This window comes from Nipponia nippon, unplaced genomic scaffold, assembly GCF_047370975.1.
Source record: "Nipponia nippon isolate SJK-2023a ecotype South Korea unplaced genomic scaffold, ASM4737097v1 scaffold_1, whole genome shotgun sequence".
NCBI classification, from domain to species: domain Eukaryota; kingdom Metazoa; phylum Chordata; class Aves; order Pelecaniformes; family Threskiornithidae; genus Nipponia; species Nipponia nippon.
The window spans coordinates 17,767,957-17,788,121 of NW_028262290.1; the positions used below are offsets into that span (position 1 = coordinate 17,767,957).

General features: G+C 34.0%; 1 protein-coding gene across 1 annotated transcript in view; it reads left to right on the top strand.

Annotated features, from left to right (window-relative positions):
* Positions 1 to 20,165, top strand: part of CSMD3 (CUB and Sushi multiple domains 3) — a 746,059-nt gene that overhangs the window by 297,285 nt on the left and 428,609 nt on the right. The window contains exons 8-10 of the mRNA XM_087747332.1: positions 20 to 97; positions 5,087 to 5,174; positions 17,527 to 17,651. Coding sequence (XP_087603458.1) covers positions 20 to 97; positions 5,087 to 5,174; positions 17,527 to 17,651 — 291 coding nt within the window. The remainder of the gene's footprint in view (positions 1 to 19; positions 98 to 5,086; positions 5,175 to 17,526; positions 17,652 to 20,165) is intronic.

A 20,165-nucleotide genomic window follows, 5' to 3' on the forward strand; every position in this document is an offset into this window, starting at 1 on the left:
TGTTTGTTTTTTTAACTAGTGAAAAAGGCCATAGATTTTAAATCTAGAGGATTTAAATTGTTTCCAGGGAAAGACAACAGCAACAAGTTTTCTATCTGTGAGTGTACTCCTTTTTTTGTTACTTTTTTCTAGTGCAAGAGTGAAGTTTGTGCTGTTTGTGTTGTTTGTGTGTTTTCAAAATTGTTTATGTATTTCTGATAATTGACTTAAATTTGTTTCTCCAGTCTGCATGGTGAATTTTTAAATATGGTTCTACTCTAAAGACAAGCTTTTGATAAATCTGACATTGTAGAATGACATGCTATTTTGTCAGTAGTTTCACATTAAATTTGAAGTATTTACAAAGAAATAAATATTCAGCCTCCCAGGTGTCAGCTGAAATCTTAGCTGTGAACAGGAGATATGTTATTTTAATTGAAAATTAGTACAAGCAGCAAAAGACTATACAAAGCAAAGGCTATCCTCATTTACAAATGTGCAATCACATATTTTTTTCAAGTGACACACATGAGGTTACATTCTGAAATTTTTTTTCTTCATTAACTTTGACATTTTGACATAACTGTAGTTTTAAAAATTCTGGAGATGCTTAGTGCCTTCAATTTTGATTACAGAAAATAGAAACTGAAAGTGCTCAGCATCTTACAGGACCTAGTCCTGATTAACTCATAGGAGGAGTCAGGCAACTTTCTAACATAAATTAAACTGGTAGGTTAAAGAGGATATTTTTTGCAAAAGAACATGCCATTTTTATAGAGTTCCTTTTCAGACTAGAATTACATTTTAAATATTTAGAAGTAATTTGTTAAAATAAAGATGGACTAACTGCTTAGCCTATGTCTGATTATGCTAAATTTCATTATTCTTCACAGGAGTGAAAGGACTTGCTTTCAAAGCTCCTTAGGTTGGACACTTTTGCACCAATTTTTTGTTTGAAGTGTCAGTGATGGATTTAATTTCCAGGATTTAGCAGGGCACATTGACATAACTTTTAATGCATTTTTCAGTTTTAGATTTTAAACTGTCAATATATTAGACGTGATTTTTTTTTTATAAGAAGATGTCTTCAAGCAGCAAGGCCCTTTAATGTTTACCAAATAAGAACAATAAAGCAAAACACACTTCTGTTCAGTTTTTATAATGTAGCATATTGCCATATTCAACTTTTCTGTAAAATGCATCACCTAAACAGTTCTGTAAGGCATTTCTGGTTTATTTGAAAACTTTGTATCAAGATATTTAAAAACAAGTGTTCTTTTTATGCATATTGGGTGACTAGAAAGTAGCATGATTATACAACAGAAATAACAGTAATGTAATTACAGGTGTTTATAAGGTACATCACTAAGGTCTCTGTCTGATGGTCCACCTGTGCTTTTATAGTGCAACAGCTGATAAAACAGATTGTTTCTCTATACATTTATTTTGTGCAAATCATTAAATATTCCACTATATAAACATTTATAGGAATTGCATATTTATAGTGAAATACCAGACACTTTCGATATCTAAAGGTGATTGTTATGAAATTAGTGATGAAATTTATCAATATATTCTTGAAAGTCTTTATATAATTTCATATGTTATGATATTCTATGTAAAGCTGAAAACTTCCGTATCTCGTTGTATTGGTTATGCAGAGTAGATTACCTATATGAATCAATAATAAGTGAAGGTGAAAACTTTGATGATTTGTACCTTTAGTGATCATAATCTTGTCATAAACAGATAACTAAGATTTTATATTGTAATCTACATTTGGTTAGCTAGTCAGTTTGGTAGCTGAGGAAATTGAAGAGCCAGTATTTCAGGAAAAGCCTATGTATTTAGCTGTTGACTTTAGATAAAATTCCCAATGTGGCCTCAGCTGGATCTGTACTTGCATTACAATGACACATAGGGTCCTTTATAGAAAAAGGATGACCATCATTCAACTGTTAGTGGAAATAATATAAGGATAAGTGAATCCCTATTTTACATTATGCCTTGTATCAGCAATGTCTCTAGAAATTATCAACTAACATTTCTCATGTGTATATCTTTTCCCTATTTTACTTTTTTTGAATGTATCAGGTATATAACATTCAATACTAATGCGTAAGTAACTTGCACACAGTAAAGGCAGAATGATAATATTTGATATCATGATATATTTTGAAACAAGTATGAAAGAACTTCATTTTTCAAGTGTTGAGTTTAACAAAAAAAATAATCATTGGGGGACCTAGTTCTATCTGGATTAGAACTCTGGAATTTCTTGCTCCCAGTTTCATGACCAGACCATGAATGAATGCTTTCCCTAGAGGAGCCTTTAATTTACTACAGGAAACCCTTTCATTGCTTATCGTCATATGACTATCTGGGGTGTAAAACAAAGAAAGAGAGAAAGAAAGAAAGAGTGAAAGAGAGAAAGAAAGAGAGAAAAAGAGAGAAAGAGAGAAAGAAAAAGAGAAAGAGAGAAAGAGAGAAAGAGAGAAAAGAAAAAGAAAGAAAGAAAGAAAAAGAAAGAAAGAAAGAGAGGGAGAGATTTAAGTTTGTGTTTAAAAGCATTTCTGATTTGGGATCAAACCAGAAATCAGTTTAATGACTACTACTTATAACTTTTTCTTCTGAATTTTTACTGTGGTATATGTCTTATTTTACTTTTGTCACTGTAATTATTTTATTGATTTTCTTTAACATAATCTTTTATATTTTTATGTATGAATATTAATAAATCCATAATTTATCATTTAAAAATCCATTTCATAGAGTATTTTCAAGAATGGAACTTTATACGGAAGATGTAAAAAAAAAATAGGATTTTCAAGCTTCCATTTTTGGTAAAAATTGAAGTATATAATAGTTCTTGTGCTTTAAAATCCAGTAGAATATTCTTTTTATATGAACATTCACTCTATTACCTGTGTATGGAGAAATACAGTGTACAAAAATAATTATTTGAAATATTAAAGCATGCATTACAATAAATAGAAATAGTTCTGTTTAAATAATATTTTTACTTTATTTTGTTTATAGTAAAGAATTTCTTCTGTGTGCATAGATATATGATACAATCCCAAAAAGGAACCATTTTATTTTAATTTCTTTAATATTATCAGGCATAATGAATAAGTTTATAGCTATATTTTTAACATAAGTTTAATGTCAAAAAAGTCACAAAAATGAGAAGGTGTCTTTTTCCCTAGTTGTTCTCAGGTATAGTTCTTTTCCCTTCCTGCATTGGTCAGGGAATCCTAACTGTCTACCCAGAGTTTTAAGTTCTTTTCTATATATATGGGTTGCTTATGATGATTCTGAATTTCTCATGTCTTGATATAGGCTTTGGAACTATATAAAAGCACCCAGATATTTCAGAGAGAGTTCATTCTAAATACTCATCCAACAAGTTCCTACTAAATGACCTTGTGAAATGCAGTTTATGGAATTGTAATTGTCAGAGAGATATATATTCCAACACTAGCAGGAACTTGGGTTTCTATAGCTAATACACTTTCATCACACCTACTAGTATTGCAGGAGGAAAAGACTGAAACCCAGTAATATGGATTACTTCTTCTCTTCTAAGGAAGAGCCCTCCTGGCCCCAAAATGCCCTGAGCATAGAGATGCAGATGAACAGAGATTGCCTTTGTTTGCTATTAGGACAACTTTGGATATGGTACAGCTTTTTCAGGGCAGAGGAGGATAAATACTATGGTTAAAGTTGACAAGGGCTGAGCTTGATATGTTTTTTGAGCAGCGTGCTAACCTGAGACATTTTCCTTTTAACTCTCTGCAATACTTTCATTTGGCCTTTGACTTCCTCAGGGGTACCAAACCAATTCTTCCCTTTCTGTGTCTGTAAGAAGACAAATTTCTAGGAAGGGAAAACCCCCAAGTATTGTGAATGTTATTGTCCTTCATTAAAAGCTGAAGTTTAATGAACGCCCTTTAGAAGTATAGTTAGAAACTACATTAATTTATTCAGGAACATTCAATTTACAATGTAATGTGATTAGCTTAACTATATGCAAACTTTTTCTTTAAAGGAAAGTTAAAATCTGATACTGCAAGTCCATTGGTCTACCTCCTCAGAAATAAAGATGAATAAAGGTGGAAATCTCTTTCTGCTTAGTATAAATCTCTAGGTTTCATGATAACTTGTATTTTTGAAAAAAAATATTCTGCTATCAGGCCATGAATTTACTGAGTAATAGAAGAAGAACCTCCTTTACTAATGTTTTATTTGGGGGGAACTGCTACCTCCTGGTTCAATGAACTTCAAAAATTAAATGCAAAATTGATAGAATTATTTTGGCCTAAAATTATTTTTGCAAGATACACTTCTGCAAGCTGTAAAAATTATGAGAAAGTATATAAAGCATTGAAAAAAGACAAGTGAAGAGGTAGTTGAATGTGTTGAGGGCTAGATCACTACATATAAATTTCTGGAAAAACACACTGAAAGGTTCACAGGAAGTTTCTCTCTGAAGATCCATTTTAGTTTATTGTAAAATAAATGTATGCAAATGAAACTGGCATTTTGGGTTTACCTTCAGGTCACCGTATTTTGGGGATATCTATATTTTCAATACTGATTAAGGACAATTCTCTCGGCTTGAGCGTGTGCATTGAAGTTTTATTGTAATTCAAGGAGAAAAGGTCAGCTCTTAGTGGAGTTGACATTTATTAGATTATGTTCACAGTAAAGTCTTATAGCCCTAAACTTGATGAACACTCCTTTAAATGTTAATGTTTGGAAAGGAATAGTAATAACATTTCCATATGGGTTCAAGAATATTATAAGCAAACAAAACAGCTGATTAGTACAACTTGTAAAAAACTTGTGTTATTTTTTTTGAAAACAAAACAAAACAGAAATATGTTTTGTTTATTATAGGAAGGAGAAATTTGTGTATTGAGATTATACGGGTGATCATAGTGTGTAGAAAATCTGTTTTAAACTGCAGATAATGTACTTTTTTATATTTCTTAATTGCTTAATTCTGTATTTCCTAAAACCTGCATTATTTTATCTTCTTTTTGTTTATTTTGTTTTATTTTTTTGTTTTGTTTTTTTGTTTTGTTTTGTTTTGTTTTTTCAGTAAATGAGGGAGGTATTAAACAGGCATCCAATTTGTGTCCAGATCCTGGAGAACCAGAAAATGGAAAACGGATAGGCTTGGATTTTAGGTAAAATATATACCCTACCATTGTATCATTTCTCTAATATCGAACTTGGAAAATGTATATGTTAAAAATTTATTGCTGTTGTTGAGTTACCCTTTCAAAACTGAAATTCTCAGTAAAAGGTGAAATGGAATTCTGTATAAAATTATGTAGTGCAATATAGCCTGTACCTAGTATGCAAAGAAGACAATACTCCTACTTGGAAGAGAGCATATATCTCTGATAATCTGGCAAAAATTGGATTGAAGGTAAGTTAAAATAATTTTCTATGTAAATACTATATTAGATTTACAAATATTAAACATACATGTGGTTCTGGAGGTTTTTGTGAAGGACAAAGCAAAACTGAATGCAGCACAAAAAGAATGAGAAAACCTTACAGGATAGTTTTCAAATATTATTATTGAAATATGCATTGGAATCTAATAGAGAATATTGTATTTTCTACAGTATGTTTTTCAGGAACCCAGAAGTTTGATACATGCAGATGTATTTCCCTAGTAGTCCTCAGAGCGGTTTAGCACTCTTAATGCAGACTATTTTTTTAATTAATTTTAATACATACCAAATTGATAGTGTATAGTATATGAAAAATAAAATAAAAAATAGAAGCAGAACTAAAAAGTTGTCGTTTTTTTCTAGCAAATTCTTACATTTCATTCCCTGCTCGCTTTTTCAAATGTTTATAGGAAGACTACAAAGAATTGAAGAATTATATGCTGCCATTGATCTATTCCACCTTTTTTTTATTTAACCTAAACTCCAATTTTAGCCCACTTTCCTCCTCCATTCTCAGCTATCTTTCAAGTTCTTTATCTTGTAAGAAAAAAAGGTTGCAATACTCTTTCAGAATATTCTGTTTTTTTCTCAATGAACATATATGACTCCTACTGTCAGTAACAGTAGTGGTTGATATATTGTATAAGTAGAGACACATATATAATCACTTCTTGAAAATGTTTTGAATTAATTTTAAAGTCTTATCTGAGTTTCTGAATTGTTTCCTTTTCAATTGTTGAACACTCATTTCATTACATACTAAAAAGGATTAAACATACATATTATTATCTATTTGATATATAGACAAATTTTAGACTATTAAAAGAATAAATCTAAAGCTATGTTCTTGCTTTACGTCATATGCTAATTTCACATTACCATCATGTTTATAAATCTCTTCAAAACACCTAAGTGAGAAAAGAGAAAAGGAAGAAATAAGTAGGAGGGAGATTGATAATTTTTAAATTAATTGGTTTTATTACATTCAGTTTTGTTCAAAAGATGTATTTTACATATCACACAGCACACTTCCTAACATTTGAAGATAATAAATGTTAATCTGGGAGACGAGTGAAGATTTTACAAAATTATGTTACTTCATTCTTTTACATAACTTCTTGTACTTGTTTTATTTTGTCTTTTCTCCCCGTAATCAAGCAGAACATAGAATTGACAATGACATCCCAAGTAAATTTGCTAGCTAGCAGTCAGTTAGTTATTATAATTTCTCGGTTAGTTATTATAGTCTCTTTATTTCTCTAGTTTTGAGAAAAGAGAAAGTTCAATGTGCATCAGAGAAAGTTTTATAACTAATTTTATATGGAATGTCATTTCTGACATTACCTGACAAAAATGATTTCTCGATATTTTCAGAGAAATAAAAATAAATGAACTGTATTTCTTAACTGTCATGCTCTCTAGAATCATTACTTATGCCAGCATTTTATATTTTTACCACAGAAATATGGCTTGGTAGTGAAAGTCTTTGACAGAGAATCTGCAAGTCCTTTTCTAGTCTCTTCAAGCTACCGCTGAAAGACCTACCTGCAAGATCATTCTAGTTAAACTTATGTGAACCACAGTACCTCAAAGAAGATATGATGATGATCATGCCCTTATCTTTCTTTTTAGGCCAAACTATTAGGATAAAATTTAACATTATTTTTCACTATACCCTGTGAGGATGTGACTGTCAAGCTTTCCTATTTCAAATGAATTTATGAGAAAATGAAAGGAGAAGGCATTCAAATTATTGAACAATAGAATACAAGATATACAAGACATCAAAATCAATTTTTAAGTGTTTTTTGTTTCCCTAATTTCTCACTAAACTCAGTGAATGTTTTTTCTTTTTGAAAAAAGTCCCCAAATTATTTGTGAGGAAAGATCAGCTTTTCTATTAACTCCCATGAATGTGCTATTTAATGCTTGTATGTATAATATAATGATAAATCCAATCCCATCATAATGGAAAAGAATAAATAACTAGGGACATTTCAAAGGTATATACGTGAAAGAACATGGCTCACATAGACAATATCCACTGGAAGTGAAAAAAGTGAAAGTGAAAAGATGTATTCAGTTTAGTTATATTTATGGTGAACAAAAAAGGTAAATAAGCTTCTGTTCAAAACAAAAGAAACAGAAGACATAACACATACATTATTATGCTCTTGGACTTATGGGTTGTAATTTTGGGGGCAGAGATGTTTGTTTTTGTGAGGAAGTATTTTTCACCTTCCACCAAATAAGACGTCTTCAGATCAAATTTCACTCTTTTTTTTTTTTTATCCTTATTTTGATCACTTCTTGACATTAGTATGGCAGCAACCTTTTTACAAAGTAAGAAAAAATGAAAAAAGCACAAAGCCCCAACAAACCAGTATTTAACCGAGTCTCTTTCTGTTGAGGGCAGATTTTAGGACCAGTCAAATCCTGCTGATTTTAAGGGCAGCCTCCTTGCTTCCTGGTTTCTCTAACAGGTTAGACTGCAGAGCAGTAGTTTCTGAAAGCACAGGCTTCTTAATGGCTTCATTGCCATCTCAAATTTATGCTCAAGAGCTGTCCTTGATCTAATTCCTTTCAACTAAATATTTGAATTTTCATGGTTTGGTTTCTTTCAAGCTAAAAACAATCTGGTCTGGGTAATCTTCTCTAAATAAATCCTGTCTAGTGCAATATGTCCTTAATAGGCAGGTCCATTCTGAGTGTAGCTCTCAGAAACAACTCAGAAAGGACTACTTTCCTTTCAAAAGATTGAGTCTTTCCACTGTTTTGTGGTAGCCTCTATAATGCAAAAACATTGTATTTGGAAATAGTGGGAGGACATATATACATACATACGTGCAAAATTTCTAGCCACTTTATTAACAGGCCTCGAAAAAGGGAACAATTACTCTTTTGGTTGTGTTCATCTTATACATAGTAGGGATAAATAAGGTCGTTTCCTATCTAAGGCTTGTTAAAGGTCATATGAATGTGAATGGTGAGGTTCATACTTGTAAAGAACAGGACTGGTGAATGTTAGTAATATGTATGTCATTTATCTCAAATTAAACATCTGATACATTGAAAGGAGGTCTTACAAGGAACAAAAGCAAACCAAAAATTTTCAGCAGACTGAATAAAATTCCTTTTTAAATTAACCTGATTTCAATTCTTTCCATTATCATAATGGTTGCTCAATTGCTTCATAAGCTTCCAAAGTAAGAATGCTATTAATTCTTTAAAACAAATAAATAAGACATTGAAAGAAAATTCTTGCATTTAGTTTAAAAAGTACACTACTATGGAAGATCTTTTCCAGGTTGTCTTATACCTGACAGAGAGAAAAATAACACACTTTTCCTTTTCCCTTCTTGAAGGCACTCTCTCTATAATGTAGAAAATAGCTTTACCTTGAGCTTGTCTTTTTTTTCCCCTTCTGATAAGGAAGTGAAAATCCCAATTACAATACCTTAATTTTAAAATACAGTATTTTGAAGAAGGGTTTAGATCTATCTTTATCAAGATCAATCAAAATATAATTTCAGTACGATATAATGTACTTTAGAGAAAAGCATGCTCTTGTCACTTCTCTTTAGCTTTCTTCAAATGTGAAGGTATGGGTTTGGAAGCATTTTATTGCAGTTTCACTCCTGTTCTGGTTATAAACACTACCTGCTCTCTCAGCACATTCATATATTCTTACGTGCTTCTTACACAGACTTAGAAAATCTGTAATGCAAGCTTTAAGACAAGCTGCAGCATTTAATGACATTCTTTGGAACCTGACACTCTATGTTCACCCTTTTGGATAGTTTTTTTAATGTCAAAATTCCCCATGGCCATATTTTGAAGTTTTAAAGGCTTTCTTTCTGATGCTAGAAGCCTATTTGAGCATAAGACGCCTTTGCAGGTTGAAACAAAGTCAAGACTTACTAATAGCTGCCAGTTTTTCCTGTACTGAAAAAGATATGTTACCTCAGAAAGACAACTTGCCTTCCCTAGAAGTTCCTTAAAATTTTTGATGTACTAGTGTTCATTCTACTGGAATTTCCAACAGCGTATTTTACATTACCTGTCACACAGTAAAATACATATCTTTTCCATGTGACTGTCCAATTTTAGAATCAATGCTACTATGGAAAATACAAGAAAGTTATAATAGATGAGGAGAAATAGTTTTCCTGTGGTCGTGTTCCTTTTTTAAATTGTTGGGTTTTGGAGGCTTTTTTTCTTTGTTTGTTTATAGTGGAATAAACATAGCCAAACTGAATTATACTTGAACAAGTATTTTATTATGAAGCAAACATGTTCCTCCAACACCATCCCAAAGTTCTGGCTTCATGAAGCGAATGAATGAGCCTATGTCTATCCCTCTACCTCTGTAGTGTAGTCCAACTAGGTATTTCAAGATAAGATTCAGATCAAACTTGGATCACAACAAAGGAGTGAATGTTGTTGGACAGCCACCAAGATGCTAGTGTGGTCTTAAAAACACAGATTCTCTTTAGAGAAGGAAGCATATGAAGTTCATATTAAAGACAATTTATTATATCAATGAGTTGAGTTACAGTATACCTAATAATAATTTCTTCATTCATTTTATATTATAAATTAATCTGTAGTTTTTTTCTTTGGAAGAATGACTTTGAAGTGTAACCACATTGATTGACTGGAGGTATCGCACTTAATTTTCCTTAAACCTTCTCTTACTCACATGCTCTTCTCTGCAGATATGCAAGGTGATCTTCTTGACTCTGAAACTTCAAGCCAAACATCCTGAAAACTGAACAAAATTGAGACAGTTTGCAGCATGAGATGTGAGGCTAGTTTAAAGGGGAATAGTACATATTACATTTGTCAGCAGTTAATTGGTTCCTTTGTCAATCAGAAGCCTCTGGCAGTACAAGATTTGTGGGAAAAGGTGACACCTTAAGAACTGTTTAAGCAGAATGTCATGGTTTAACCCCAGCTGGCAACTAAGCACCACACAGCCGTTCGCTCACTCTCCCTCAGTGGAATGGGGGGAGAGAATCAGAAGATTAAAAGTGAGAAAACTCATGGGTTGAGATAAGAATAAGTTAATAATTGAAATAAAATAAAGTAAAATAGTAGTAGTAGTGGTAGTAATAATAATAATAATAATAATAATAATAATAATAATAATAATAATAATAATAGTTATTATTATTATTATTATTATTATTATTATTATTATTATTATTATTATTATTATTATTATTATTATTATTATTATTATTATTATACAAAGCAAGTGATGCATGTTGTAATTGCTCACCCCTCACCAGCCAATGCCCAGCCTGTCCCTGAGCAGCAGTCCCCCCTTCCTGGCCAACTATCCCAGCTTATATACTGAGCATGATGCCATATGGTATGGAATAGCCCTTTGGCCAGTTTGGGTCAGCTGTCCTGGCTATGCTCCCTCCCAGCTTCCTGTGCACCTGGCAGAGCACAGGAAGCTGAAAAGTGCTTAAATAGTATAAACACTACTTAGCAACAACTAAAACACCAGTGTGTTATCAACATTATTCTCATGCTAAATCCAAAACACAGCACTATACCAGCTACTAGGAAGACAATTAATTCTATTTCAGCTGAAACCAGGACACAGAATTGACAGTGATCTCCTGATCAAGGATCTGATTTTCTCTCTCCATAATTTGTAGTTCTAATGTACCAGCAGGCTTTGATCAGACCTCCCACATGTCCTCATGCAGTCCCTCTGGACATGCAATATAGATCATCAATTTCATCCTATCAAGAATCCCTCTTTGGCCTATAACACAGTACTCAAATTATTTGAGATTTTGTCAACTAAAACAAAAAAAAAAGGAAAAGAAAAAAGAAAAAGAAAAAAGAAAAAGAAAAAGAAAAAGAAAAAGAAAAAGAAAAAGAAAAAGAAAAAGAAAAAGAAAAAGAAAAAGAAAAAGAAAAAGAAAAAGAAAAAGAAAAAGAAAAAGAAAAAGAAAAAGAAAAAGAAAAAGAAAACCACAAAAACTACTCAAAGTGCTGCTTTGTCACCACACCACACCAGACCCACATCTAACCCATGGCCAAGTGCTCTAGAGAAAGCTACATCTATGGAGTGTAGATGTAAGCCTGTCTTTTTTCATTTTGTCTTAGAGGTAATATTTATTTCCTGGTAATCTGCCTGTCCTTTTTGAATCTTCACCATATTCACCTCATGTATTGTACCTGGAAACTGACACTTTAGCCTCCTGTACTCGGTTACCAAACTTTTTTTAGAGAAAGATGGATTTTGGACTGAATTCTTGTATGTCATAGTGAAAAGATACTGGAGAAAAAATATCATCAGCGGAAACAACAAGAAGGATCTCTCCTACTAGAAAACTGTGGAAGAATTAATGCTTTTCCATTTTTGAAAGAGTGTATAGGTAAATAGTGACAGGAAAACATTAAAAAAATACTCATCTTTACTAGGTTTTTAGGTTCCTGAGAGACCCATTTTCTTACCATTTTCTTGACAAGCTCATGATAGTCAGTATGCTGGCCTTTATGGATGCCATTCTTACACTGCAAATCCAGAAGGTTTATACAGATTTCCTGCAGGATTTCTTTTTTTTGTCCATTTTTTGACCTTTTTAAACAGGAAGCGCTTGTTTGATTTTTGATGTTATTGTCTTTCTGAGTTCATCTGCCATAGGAACTGATCTCTGGCTCTTCCATTTTCTTTCACAGCCTGGTGTTTTATCATCTGCTTATCTAACTGCCCTTATTAGATCTCACACACATGACACACATTACAGATTTTGTAAATTTTCCAGTCTCACTATGTGTCCAGTATACTTACAGTTGCATACTATCCAATATCATAGAATCATAGATTCATTAAAGTTGAAAAGGACCTCTGAGATCATCGAGTCCAACTGTTAACCTAACTGCCAGGTTCACCTCTAAACCCTAAGCACTGCATCCACACGTTTTTTGAACACTTCCAGGGACTGTGATTGCACTACTTCCCTGGGCAGTCTGTTCCAATGCCTAACTACTCTCTCCATGAAGAAATTTTTCCTAATATCTAATCCAAATCTCCCCTGGCGCAGCTTGAGGCCATTTCCTCTCGTCCTATCGTTTGTTACTAGGGAGAAGAGACCAGCCCCCACCTCACTACAACCTCCTTGCAGGTAGTTGTAAAGGGTCCCCCCTCAGCCTCCTCTTCTCCAAACTAAACAACCCTAGCTCCCTCAGCCACTCCGTATAAGACTTGTGCTCTAGACCACCAACTTTGTTACCCTTCTTTGGACACACTCCAGCGCCTCAATATCTTTCTTGTTAGTGAGGGGCCTAAAACTGAACACTACTCGAGATGCCGCCTCACCTGTGCTGGGTACAGGGACACTATCACCTCCCTAGTCCTGCTGGCTACACTATTCCTGATACAAGCCATTGGCCCTCTTGGCCACCTGAGCACACTGCTGGCTCATGTTCAGGTGGCTGTCAACCAGCACCCCCAGGTCCTTTTCTGCCAGGCAGCTCTCCAGCCACTCTTCCCCTAGCCTGTAGTGTTGCATGGGGTTATTCTGACTCAAGTGCAGGACCCAGCACTCAGCCTTGTTGAACCTCATACAGTTGGCCTCAACCCATTAGTTTAACATCAAAACTGATTTGGACAAGGAAAGTGAACTGGGTAATGTGAGTGTTATTTATACTTTTGGAAGTGATAAAAATAATTATCAGACTTGCAAAGTCTTCATAATAATTTCAACCTTCTGGAATTTTTGCCAGTTATTGTTTTGATACCATCAGTTCAAATTTTTAGTAAATGGTGTACTTTCTGTTCAGTGTTTCCTCTTTAAATCAGTCCATGGTTAGTTAAAGGAAATATATTTCCATGTTAGTTTGGTGGTTTTTTTTCAGATGCTTCTTTTTTTGTAAATAATAAAAGAGGTTCAGATTTTCTCAACATGACTTTCTACAGCAGATAGATTCTTGTGAAAGCTAATCTTGAGAAAGTTATTCTTGTCTTCCCAATTGCTACCTTTTGAACCTTCCTAACCATATAGTCCCTGGAGTAGCTGAGTATAATTTTTAACATTAATGATAAAATCATCTTTCTATTTCATAATTTTGAAATTTCCTCCCACTCTGTGATCTCCCTTGTGGCTCTTTTTCCTCAGTTTCATATAGAAGCTTTTCAACCCTACCTTGCAAGGGCCTTTATATTATGTCTATTTTTTATTTTTCTCAGTTTTTCACTTTTGTATCTTCCTTTGTTTTTCATGGACTCTACAGCTCTTCTTTATCCCCTTTTTCACAAACATTCTTATACAAACAGAAGCTGGTTTTGGAATAGTTTATAGAGCTGTTATCCACTATCAAATCCTCCTTTTCTGAGATGTCTGTTCAGATAACTATATAATTTTTCATGTCCTCATTACTCATTATCTAAGTCTCTCTTAAGCCCAGGTACTCCCCAAATTTCATCAGCTATATTATGCTGACGCCATTCCTTTTCAAACATCTGACATTTCTAACTCCCTTAAATTTATTTTTGTTCTATTTAGTATCAGTCTTCTTTAGTAGCTATTTTCATCACAGATGTATTTGAATTTATTAACTAACAAAAGTTAATCTCTGTGCTCAGTCTTTTTGATTTTTTGTCTGCCTTTGTAAATTGTACTGAAACTGGAATTATTATTACACCACTAAAATCCCCATCTATAGGAAAGAAAAACAGGGCTCATTCTTTACAAGCCAAACCCTGCAGAGAAAAATGAATTTTAGTATGTGTTTCAGCAAAAAGGAATGCTACACCCTGTGGGATCAAATCCAGATTTGAAGATCCCAGCCAAATCAATAGTGATATCCTATTACTATTGAGTGATATCCTTAGACCTCTTCCAACCTCTTTGCAAAACTGCCAGTTTTAGAGTTATAAAGAAGCCTTAAATCATTTATTTAGAGAAATGAAGAAGTATGCCAGTACAGGTGCTTTGCTTACAGACATTTATAAACCAAATTTTTTTAAAATAGGTAACATAGCAAAGGCTGAAAAATGGGATAAAGATCTATGAGGAATGTCAGATAATTCCATGACTTACAAGGTCACACAGGAAAGCTGCTATAACACAGACTTTTTGGAATTACTCCATGTTTAAACTTAAAATACCCAGAGAACTGCATGCACAGTGTCACCAAAGTCTTGTAAGCCATGTGTACGTATAAAGTCATTTATCAAGGCAAATGCAGTTAGGAAGGCCTCTGAGATCCTTGAAGGGTTATACATTAAGAAAAAGTTTAAATAAAGATCTGATGTTAAGATCTGGTAGCTAATATTCTATACAAAAGTGTGTTATGAAACAAAAGTCACCTTGTATTTTGATTAGAATAAAACTGAAAAAAACTTACTGTGAGCATTACCCCAGAAAAAGGGTTAATTCATCTCCCGATTGAATGTGAATGTAAATGTAAATCTAGGCAGAATTCTTTAAATCAATGAGTTTGTGATCTGATATTTTGATATATTTGAGTTAGAATGAAATGCCCTGCAGTACTGATGGTATATTAATTTCCCGATGACCAAATTAGGAGGGAAGATTTTTCAAGGAGCTGTACCAAAATAAAAAAATCCAAACAACTAATTCCTTTTCTGCACAGGTAATTAATTCAAGAAGCTATCTTCTTCCATTCAGTTATAGAAGGATTAGTAGAGAAAATCAAACCCTCCATAGTTTTGAGGTATTCAGATTTCTAAATTGATTTTTCAAAGCCTCATTTACAGATATATATGTACACAAAATCATTGGGAAATTATAACAAAAGTACAATGACAAACACCATTAAAAAATAATTTACTTCACCATGCTGTTTGATTTTATATCAGCACTTCCCTTATTCCCCCATGACTAACCACTGCTCTTCTGTTTTAACAAAATATCAGCACACCTGTGTTTAGTTAGGTTATGAGTGGGTCTTTGTGCTCTAGTGCTTTACACTTACTAACGTCCACACTATTAGCTGTGCCTAGACTAGGGAATAGCATTGCTCATGTAACTTGTGTTACCTATAACATATAAAGGAAATATTTGTTAATATTAGACCATATAAAAATAAGAATAATGAAGGAAAAGGAATTTGTGCTTTTCCAGTTTTATGACATTATCCTTTTGAAAGCCTTTTCAAAATACTGTAGTTTTTTGTATTTCTTATTGTAAAATGCTAGTCTTGGTCATGTACATGCATCTTCATGCAATCACTGTGGAGTTTGGTAAATAATGCTGTATGATTTTTTTCTGCAAAGTTTCATCACATATTTTTAATACCAAAACATAAAGCTTTGTCAGTATCTACTATAAGGGTGATAAAAGCAATGATACTCCTCCAAATTCCACTTACAAAATATCCTTAACTATAAAATGCAGTATCGTCGTACATGAGACTTTTCAAAATATTAACTTTTAGTTTACTTGACTCTTCTCAGAATTTCTTTAATAACATCTCTGCTTTAGTCTTTTGCGTTTATTCCTTCTTAATTAGAGGGGAAAAGAAGTGTGTTTCCCAAATGTCATTCATTTTTGGTACAAGCATGAGGTAATACATTGAGTCTCAGACTTACGATTCTTCCTCATCAGTCTTATGTAAGGAATAGGATAAATAATAACACCACCTTTTAATTCAAAAACATGACAATCATTTAGCAATTGATAAGGTAAAAAGTAGTCTCTGAAGACCTTTGTGACACTATAGGTTGTCCACAGTCACCGCGTATAGAAATATTTTACAACTGTGACAGACAAACCTTTATAAACAGCAAGATGAAATTATAGAGTGTAAAATGTTGATGTCAGAGAAAGGCCTGATATATTGACTATTTTCAGCTTTAGTCAGGACTTGAAACAATAATGATATTAAAGGAGAAGAATTACCTCAATAATACACATTTATACATTGAGTTTTTTAACTTTTGCAAAGTGGAAAAAAACCCCAATCCTCCCCTCAGAAAAAAATGATATAACAAAACAAACAAACAAACCAACCAAGTTTTTCTGGGTTTATTTCCTGTTTTGTTCTGTGCCAAGTTTGCAAAATGCAATATCAGCTCCATATGGAAAAGTACAAAATCTTTTGAAGCCAGCATTCATAAATAATAATCATAATAATCATAAATAATCACAGTTAAATACCTAGAAAGATGTTTTTAGAATTCTTTTATTTTCTTCCATTAATTTGAGAAACATATGTCAGTTAAAGGAGCAAATGTTCATATTCACCTTGCAAATTTTGTTTTCTAGTAGTTGTTACATTCAGAATCTTGTTATTGGCAAGAGAAAACACACCACTTATGAGGAGTCAAGACTTTACTGCTAGTCTAATTAAAATCTTAACCTACTAATGAAAATATAAAAAACAGCTATTACTAGACTATTTACAATAATGCATTCCTAGTCCAAATTAATACAGGAAAGTCTTATTAATAATATACCATTTTTTAATACAAGAAACCTTATTAATATCTAACCCTTTTCTCTTGTATTGTGTGCCCCCTACGAATGCTCCTCTGGTTCTAAAGTCAAAAGCACCAGACTTCCTCAAGAAGAATCAGGGGTGGGGGACATTTACAGCAAGTCATCTGTATCCTGAGGATACACTGGGAGGAATACAATGTTTATAGTGGGGATTTCTTCCTCAGTCTTGGGGTTGATCTTTTGGCTCTTCTTCTAAGTGATTTCCTTATATCTCTTTCTCATTTTTTCCTAGCTTCAATTAACATAAATAGCTACTGTTTGTTACACAGTGCCCAGGCTTATCAAACCTTTACTATATCAAAGTCAGAAGTTAGGTCAGAAAATAGTCATTTGACCTCCAGACGACTGTTAAAAAGAGGTAAACCAGCTTTGGCTAGAGTGAGCCCAGAGAGAGCTGAATACTGTGCGCTGTCAGGCTAGTACATAGCCTGCAGCCTTTTACTACTAAGAGCAAAAAATCATATTTACTGGATTACATGTTTGTATTGTTTGTCAGGACCATCATACCTAAAAGAATGGAAAAATTGACTGATACCTATTTGTAAAAAAGTGCTTCTTCTTTTTATGTCATTGTTTGATTTTAGCTTGGGAGCAACAGTACAGTTCTCCTGCGATGAAGATTATGTGTTACAAGGTTCAAAAAGTATCACCTGTCAGAGGATAGCTGAAGTTTTTGCTGCATGGAGTGATCATAGACCTGTCTGTAAAGGTAAAGAGGAATTTTTATCCTTATAGAGATTTGTTCATTTCTCTTCTATCTATTGTTTGATAGCCAATCCTGCTAAATTAAGATTTTGTAAGTACCTGAAGTTTTAGTCCTAGTGACCCCACTTTCTTAGTAAAAAAGGTCCCACCTACACTGTTTTGTTTAATATGAACTTTGTCTGTATTTCAGTATGCTTTAGTTTACTTGGGAACTTACATTATGAAGATCACTTCATACTGAGTGGATGAAAATCTGTCACATGTTAATATTAAGACTTACCAAGATGGATTTCAAAATTGCAATGTTTCAATACACAACCAGTAGTTCATGAAGCATCTTCATTACATTTTTGCTAAGCAGATGAGAAAGACTTGAATTTAGGATTGATAAGGACTGGAGAAGTAAGTCTATACCTGGTTTTGACCTTGAACAAATGGATAAATGGCAAAAAATAGAGAAAAATGTAAGAGAAGAAAAGCACAAGTCGTTCTGCTGAATATATTTTATGTCCAAATACTATGGCAAGCAGTATGATGAATACCTGAATCAAGGAATGAAAGTATTAATGTTTGTATACATTTATATTATATGTATATATGGGTATATAAAGTGAAAATATTAGTGTGTACATATACATGTAAATGGCATAACAGCAAAGCCTAATATTGAAGAGTACAGTTTGTTCACAAGGAATACTTGGGTATGGGAAACAGAAGGGATGTTTATGTTGTAATTCAAGGCTATAGATACTTATACTGATGTCCAGAGAGAACTGTGAGATGTTTCTGAACAGTGGAAGGGTTAAAAAAAATCTTAGGGTGGCATCCAGATGGTGTATAGTAGAAATCCACAGCAGCTGGAAAATTACATGGATGATTTTTTTTTTTTTTTTGCTAATAAAGCCATTGAAGCATTTCTACAGGAGACATATAGTAGGATTTTGAGAAGGAAAACTAATACATCACTTCCAAAATATAAGGAAAATTGTAGATTATCAACATCTTTTAGACCTTAAGACCAGTTCCCAGGAAAATACTACTCTGGAAGTTTGGCTGATTTCTGAACCTTTTGACATCTAGAAGAGACTATGAGAAAATTGTAAAGTTATGTTAGATATTTTGATGAGATTTAATTGCAGTTGGATTATCTCGTAATTTACAAACAATTATCCTTTCTTTTTATTTTTTAAATACATTTTATAATTTGTCTCCCATCACCCTAGCAAAATCGCTGTTGGTCGGGTAGATGGACTTAATGAAGAAATATGGCAGAAAATCAAACTGTTTACCCCACTGTGATTTATGGACAAGATATATTGAAAAGAAGTTAGAATTGTAGGCAAGCAGATAAATTAACATAAGCAGGAGCTGAAAATTAACTGGTCAATTTCTGCATTTTATTGACATTTTAAGAGTCATCCTCTCAGACTTTTTTTATCTGGACTTTTTCAAGATCAATGCATCATGCCAGATTAAAATTCTGTTGGGGGGACTAAATTTCATAGAATCATAGAATCATGAAGGTTGGAAAAGACCCTTAAGATCATCGAGTCCAACCGTCAACCTATCACTGCCAAGTCCACCACTAAACCATGTCCTCAAGCACCACATCTACACGGCTTTTAAATACCTCCAGGGATGGAGACTCAACCACTTCCCTGGGCAGCCTGTTCCAATGCCTGACTACCCTTTTGCTGAAGAAATTTCTCCTAATATCCAACCTAAACTTCCCCTGGCGCAGCTTGAGGCCATTTTCTCTCGTCCTATCGTTTGTTACTAGGGAGAAGAGACCAGCCCCCACCTCACTACAACCTCCTTTGAGGTAGTTGTAGAGAGCAATAAGGTCTCCCCTCAGCCTCCTCTTCTCCAGACTAAACAACCCCAGTTCCCTCAGCCGCTCCTCATAAGACTTGTGCTCTAGACCCTTCACCAGCTTCATTGCCCTTCTCTGGACACGCTCCAGCACCTCAATGTCCTTCCTGTAGTGAGGGGCCCAAAACTGAACACAGTACTCGAGGTGCAGCCTCACCAGTGCCGACCGTGTACAGGGGCACTATCACCTCCCTATTCCTGCTGGCCACACTATTCTTGATACAAGCCAGGAAGCCATTGGCCCTCTTGCCCACCTGAGCACACTGCTGGCTCATGTTCAGCCGGCTGTCAACCAACACCCCCAGGTCCTTTTCCGCCAGGCAGCTCTCCAGCCACTCCTCCCCCAGCCTGTAGCGTTGCATGGGGTTATTGTGACCCAAGTACAGAATCCGGCACTTAGCTTTGTTGAATCTCATGCAGTTGGCTGCAGTCCAATGATCCAGCCTGTCCAGGTCCCTCTGTAGGGCCTTCCTACCCTCCAGCAGATCGACACTTCCACCCAACTTGGTGTCATCTGCAAACTTACTGAGGGTGCACTCAGTCCCCTCATCCAGATCATCAATGAAGATATTGAACAGGACTGGCCCCAGTACTGAGCCATGGGGAACACCACTTGTGACCAGCCACCAACTGGATTTGACTCCAT